General features: G+C 34.6%; 1 protein-coding gene across 12 annotated transcripts; it reads left to right on the top strand.

Moving 5' to 3' along the window:
* The first annotated feature begins 1,731 nt into the window (after positions 1–1,731).
* Positions 1,732–4,649, top strand: LOC116125932. Of its 12 annotated transcripts, none has more exons than XR_004127405.1 (6): positions 1,733–2,399; positions 2,494–2,549; positions 2,660–2,748; positions 3,388–3,508; positions 3,830–3,888; positions 4,523–4,649. XR_004127405.1 is itself a non-coding variant. In XM_031411646.1 (3 exons), the coding sequence occupies exons 1-3, from the start codon at positions 2,292–2,294 to the stop codon at positions 2,931–2,933; spliced, it is 438 nt and encodes a 145-aa protein (XP_031267506.1). In that variant the 5' UTR covers positions 1,736–2,291; the 3' UTR covers positions 2,934–3,038. The 12 variants fall into 12 exon arrangements, 2 of the variants coding, with proteins under 2 accessions (XP_031267506.1, XP_031267507.1); XR_004127396.1 differs by having other exon boundaries at positions 1,734–2,399; positions 2,494–2,566; XR_004127402.1 differs by lacking the exon at positions 2,660–2,748 and having other exon boundaries at positions 1,735–2,399.
* Positions 4,650–6,000: the final 1,351 nt, after the last annotated feature.

The raw sequence follows: 6,000 nt of genomic DNA, 5'->3' as shown, positions 1-6,000 counted from the left end.
CCTAATGGTTGGTAGATGGTGGTGAAATTGACGGTGTTAAATATTGGTAAAACTAACGTCAGATAGTTAACAACATAAACCTGGTCGTAAGTTAATTGTGAATTTAACAGCATTAGCTAACGGTTGAGTGCTTCATTTTGGGTGCTGCAAAATCAAAGTGACAGATGAACTCTGAAATAATTTAATGAGTGATTTTTGGGTAGGCCCTTTCCTGTCTATGACTTTTTTGAATTTAAGGTTTTAAGAGCGTTAAAGCATGCTTGGTGAAGCGTAAAGACACCTTAACAAGATTGATAAAGGTGAAGAAAAGAGAGGTGAAAGAGAGACAATTGAGATGTTAGAGTATGCTAAGAGAAAGTGCTTTGTATATTGAATGAATTTCTTCATGTTTACAGTACTTATTTATACAAAATTGTACTAGCTATGTATGGTAATACAATATTACAAATAATGATATAATTTCAATAATAAGGCAAAGAAAATCATATCTAGCATAATTAGGAATGTGAATAATTTACATATTCTCATTCTATGTCTGGATGATATGTGAAAAAAAATCAGATATTTTCTTCCCATATTCGTATGTTAACAAAAAGAAGATTTTGTTATTCATCACAAAGTTTCAGTCACACCCTTACACAACTCAGTTTTCTGTGGTTATCAGAATTTCAGCAATTCCACGAGTGCAACTATATGGAAAATCACTTGATCCCCAAGCTCAGGCTGTAATGGAAGATTCAACTTTAAATATTTAGACAATGACATCCAAAATCTTAAACTGTCAAGTAAAATAAAAATATTGTATATCTTTAATTTATATTCCTGTGTGGATATATGCATCATAAGAGAGTACAATTAAACATTGACATTTCATTATATTTCATTCTCTTTAACTAGCTAATTAATTGGATATAAGTGTTTGAAAATCTATTAAAAAATAAATAAAGAAACAAAACCTTGAAATAATAAGCGAAATTAAACAGGAGGGTGTAATAGATCTCCCTCTTAAACGACGGTTCCTGTAGGCCTTTGTACTTGGCAGCACACATGGGGTTTAAAATTCTTTAGCTTGTTCACAACATTGGATTTCAAATTCTTTATCTTCTTCACCAGAGAATCCAAAATTTCATCATCAGTTTGCATCTGAACCATGCACATTGAGAAAATGTAGGTAGCTGCAATCAATGTGATTAAACTCCACATCCCAATGAACAAAAAACTTATTTTGGAGAGGAACTTGACTAATAAGCAAAAGGATTACGCTCAGTGATGCCACAAAAGAAAGGGTGTCGCAATTTACCTTAGGAAAATAACCATAAAATTCAAGTAAGGCCTTATAGAGAGCCTTTAAAGCCCCACATATAATACACCCCTAACTCCTATTTTCACATTCATACAACAAGTTGCTTAAATTTCCCCCTTTTTAAACCCTACCCAGCAAAAAACATTCAAGATTCAACATCCAACGGCTTTTTTTTTCCTCCAAGCTAAAACCAAAAACCCTTCTCTCTCATCTTTTCCAATCGCCCAATTTAGTTCATTTCTCAGCGGATCAGATTTCCATTTCGTGGGCTAATTATGTTAATTTCATGGGTTTCTGTTTTTGGTTATTGTGAGTTGATAATTGAAAGATTCTAACCAAGATGGTGGAGGCGAAGAGTTTTGATGGAGGTGGGGAGTTTTGACTGCGGTTGTTAAGTTGGAGGGGGAGGGGGAGGGGTTGATGGTATGGAGGTGGGGGGTTTTGCTGCGATTGTTATGTTGGAAGGGGTGAGTTTGGTGGCGATTCAAAGTCTCATTGTTGATATCCGGCAAGAAAGTGAGAGTGAAAGGGAGAGAGAGGAGCGTGGCGATGGAGCTAAGTGGGTTAGATTCAGATGGCAAACAGTTCAAGAATGCAGAACAAATGTAGAGACAACAAATTGGCCAAGAAGGCCAGCCCCACAAGAAGACTCAGTGGTACCGCGAAGGCGTTTCATATTGGGATGTAAGTCGTTTTCATTTTTCTTTTAATTGAATGTGATTGTTCCTTTTAAATTTTTTCTTTCTTGTTGTATCAGTTTGTTAAAATCAGCTAATTGAAAGTTTTGTGTTGTGAGTTCTGAGAAAATGGCGTGGAGGCATCGGTTGATGGCGTTTTGGGTGGCTTTGGTAAAGGGCAATGAATCTTTTTTACAGACCCTTTTCTTTGAACGCAAGAAGTGCAGCCATCTTCTGGAGGACCATCAGGGGGATCTTCAACCGCAATTGCTAGTCCTGCTTCAGTTTCTGGTGGTAATGCAACTGGGTCAATGCATGAACCTGCCCAAGTTAAATTTGCAAATGCCTCTGATTATGCCGTTCCATCTTTGACATTCTCTTACAACGCTGGAGGGTCTCAGCAGTCAACATCATCTTCTGTCAGTGCCAGCTTTCGTTGTTTTTCTTACTTATCTATAAATCTTATTTAACTTGTATCTCTTCTTTTATTTTCTTCGTATGTTTTAAATGCAGGTCATTAACTCAAATCCATCAGCATCACCAGTGGCCTTTCAACCTCCGATAACTAGGTCGGCTTCTTCTTCAGGTACCTCATTTTCATATAACCAGCATTTAAAATCTAATATGGTGAGAGTTGAATCTTCAGTGAACCATTTCTTTATATATATGGGTTTCTTAGGTGGCATCCACTGATTGATGGGACAGTTTATTTGAACAATCCGAGTATAGTTTTAGATAGGTATTATCTTTTTAACTCAAGTGAAATAGGTAAGAAGCCAAGATACTGTGCTATTTCCACTGCATATCATATGCTTATGACCAGCCATATTGTTTGTTATATCTTACACCTTTTGGTAGGTGCCCCAAGATTTTATGTTATGTTTTGTCATCGCCTTCATTGCCTCATTATAAGACCTATTTGCATTCTCAAATTAAAAGAAGTTTCCATTTGACTTGTAAAAATGTTAAGGTTTCTAAGAGAAAAAAATTTCTTGAGTAAAATTAAAATGTATAATTTTCAAGTGCCGGGCTTGATAAGATATTTTTCTACCCTTTGATGAATTTTCTCTTTTTTTTTTTTTTTTTCCTTTATTCAATAAGAAATTGTATAAACTTTTTTATTAGAAAAGATGATTTTTAATGATTTGCAATTACAAAAAACAAAGGAAGCACTATAAGCAAAAAAGCTGTGAAATATGACCAAAAACTTAGATGTCTAGACAACCACCAAGAGCAAAATCCTAAACAGAAAAGTAATTACAAAACCATGTGTAGTTTATGTGGTCTTCCAGCAATAGCAAAATCTCCTCTATGTACAGTCATGAACAACCTTTTTTCTTATTCCAAGTTACCATAAGATAGCCATCATCACACAATCCTACAATACAGAGGCTTTATACTCCTCAGGTTAGATTCAGATGGCAAATAGTTGAAGAACGCAGAACAAATGTGGAGACAACAAATTGGCCAAGAAGGCGAGCCCCACAAGAATACTCAGTGGTACCGTGAAGGTGTTTCATATTGAGAAGTTCTTGGTGATTAACTATGTTATGTGTAGCTGTTATGTTTTTTGCTTTTGAATTGACGAATAAGTGTTTGTGCATTTTTTTGAAGTGGCTTTGGAAAGGTTAATGATGTTGATATAAAGGGCAGTGAAGCTTTTTTACAGACCCTTTTCTTTGAACGCTTTAACAACGCGGCTAGAACTCAGCATCTTGTTGCTCTTGGTAACTATGTTAATGGAGTTTTTAATTGTTCTTGGTGATTAACTATGCTATGTGTAGCTGTTATGTTGTTTGCTTTTGAATTGACGAATAAGTTTTTGTGCATTTTTTTTGAAATGGTTCAGATTGTGGTTTTGGGATTGGGAGAATCATCAAGAATCTTTTAATAAGATATTTTAATGAGGTAAAGTGTTTTTTTTTTTTTTTTTAATATTTACTAGTTTAAGCAGTGTAGTCTTAGATATAATCTGGCTGCATTTTAGTGATATGTGATCGTGCAACAACGTCCTTATGCGGTATTATTATAAAAATGAATAATGTAACAGCTAGTCCGTTACAATCTATTCCGAGTAAAAATTTGTTTGTAGAATTAACGTTTGAATACTGATTATGGAGTACCCCTTTTAGAATTAGTTCACTTGAAGAATAATTACTTCGTTTTGTTGGTCGGTGGTGATATGTGATTATAATGCACTTAGGTAAAACCTCAAGTGGTGAACTTCATGTTTGATTTGACTTCCGTTCATGCTTTGTGTTTGCAATTGCCACCTCTGTTAACATTTCATACCACTTGCCCTTGAATTAATGTTTGGATTTTTTTAGATGATGATATTGCTGCTTGCTTCCTGTGTTAAACATTGCCCTATGACTTAGTTTATGCAAGGTTATCTTGTCTGAAGATTATATCTTTATCAGATTTTGAGGCTTTTGTTTATCTTGTGATGATGCTTGTTTATTGCATGGTGTTTGGATAGGAGTAAACTTCTGTTGCACAATAGCTCAATAAATTGAATTTCAACATTGAGTTTTGATTGCAGATGATGGAGGTGAGGGGGCTTGTTGCGGTTGTTAAGTTGGCTTCTCCCTGCTCTTTTCCAATCGTCCAATTTCATTCATTTCTCAGCGAATCAGATTTCGTTTTCGCCCAATTTCATTCATTTCTCAGCGGATCTGATTTTCATTTCGGTAATTGATTTCTTAACACTTTACTTCTGTAATGGTCTGAGCCCAATTTTTTGCCTACTAGGAACTCTAATTTTCTGATGACTGTATTAATGTTTGAAGACATTATTAGAGCTCATGAAAAGTTCATTTGCAGTTGAACACTTACATTTGTTAACTTGGAAACACACCCTTGCCAAGGTAAGGAGTACTATGTGCTCCATTTCAATCAGATTACTATATGCCCCATTTCAATCAGATGAAGGAATGTTTGAATTAGTCGAATTTGCTTTAATTAGTAGTCTCGACTTAATTTGATCATGCTGTACACAAAATTTTGGGTATATTGTTTGTAACATATCCCGCTGTACCTATATGATTGGAAGGTGTTTCTATTCCTCTTTCTGTGTAGCATATTTTTCTTCTTTATTCTTTCTCTAAGTCTAATCAAGGTAGATACTAGTGTTTGAAGATATTCCTAGAAAGCTTGGATCTTCAAGGCTGATTTACCTGATGCACAGTTAAACTCATTAATGCTTTTGGTTACTCTACTGCTATCATTTTTTCATAAATTAACCTAACCAAATCGATGTGCCCCTGTAAGCAACATCATGAATTGTTGTAGTTTTGTAAATGTTTGGAGGAAGCTGGCATTTGGCCTTTTTTGTTGTGAAAAGAATTTTTAGGTTGTATATGGAGTTGAGTGCAATACTTGCTTTCTTATACTATGCCTGACATAAGGTATAGATGTCATAATTGAGATGGACCCTTAGTATTGAAATAAAGGTGTTTTTTTTTTTTTTTTTTTTTCCTTTCATTGAGTTTGATGAAGATTCTAGAGTTAGACTGCTTCCTGTTGAAGCAAATGATTTGATATTTTAATTTTTAAGTTGTTGGAAGTCTTAAATTATTTTGAAAATTGTCAACTAATCCTAACATGAAAGATTTGCAAAGTTGGTTGCATTCATATCTGGAGAGGCAGCTTGCTGCTTAGAGAGAAGAACAATGAATGGGTTTTAAACAGTGGTAATAAGGCTAAGTGCTAGTTGATGCATGCTTCATATTCTCTTGTTCATATAGCAACTTCATTTTCTCTCCACACTTCCCATAGTGTTGTTACCGGCATCGATGATAGGGGCTTATCATTTAATGGAAAATTTCATCAATACAATCCTTTACTTGACACGGGATTTGATTAATTCTTTAGTAACATGCAAATTCAGCTATATTTAGACCCTATTATTTGTTTATTAATTCCCAATTGAAAAAGATAGAAGTATTTATATTCGCAAGGCCCTTGATACTATTACTCGTTTATGGGATTCATTTAACAACTCCATATTTATTATACGAA

Source organism: Pistacia vera, unplaced genomic scaffold (genome assembly GCF_008641045.1).
Source record: "Pistacia vera cultivar Batoury unplaced genomic scaffold, PisVer_v2 Contig173, whole genome shotgun sequence".
In the NCBI taxonomy this organism is placed as follows: Eukaryota; Viridiplantae; Streptophyta; class Magnoliopsida; order Sapindales; family Anacardiaceae; genus Pistacia; species Pistacia vera.
The sequence above is the reverse complement of the archived record's forward strand: the minus strand, read 5'-3'. Positions and strand labels throughout refer to the sequence as shown.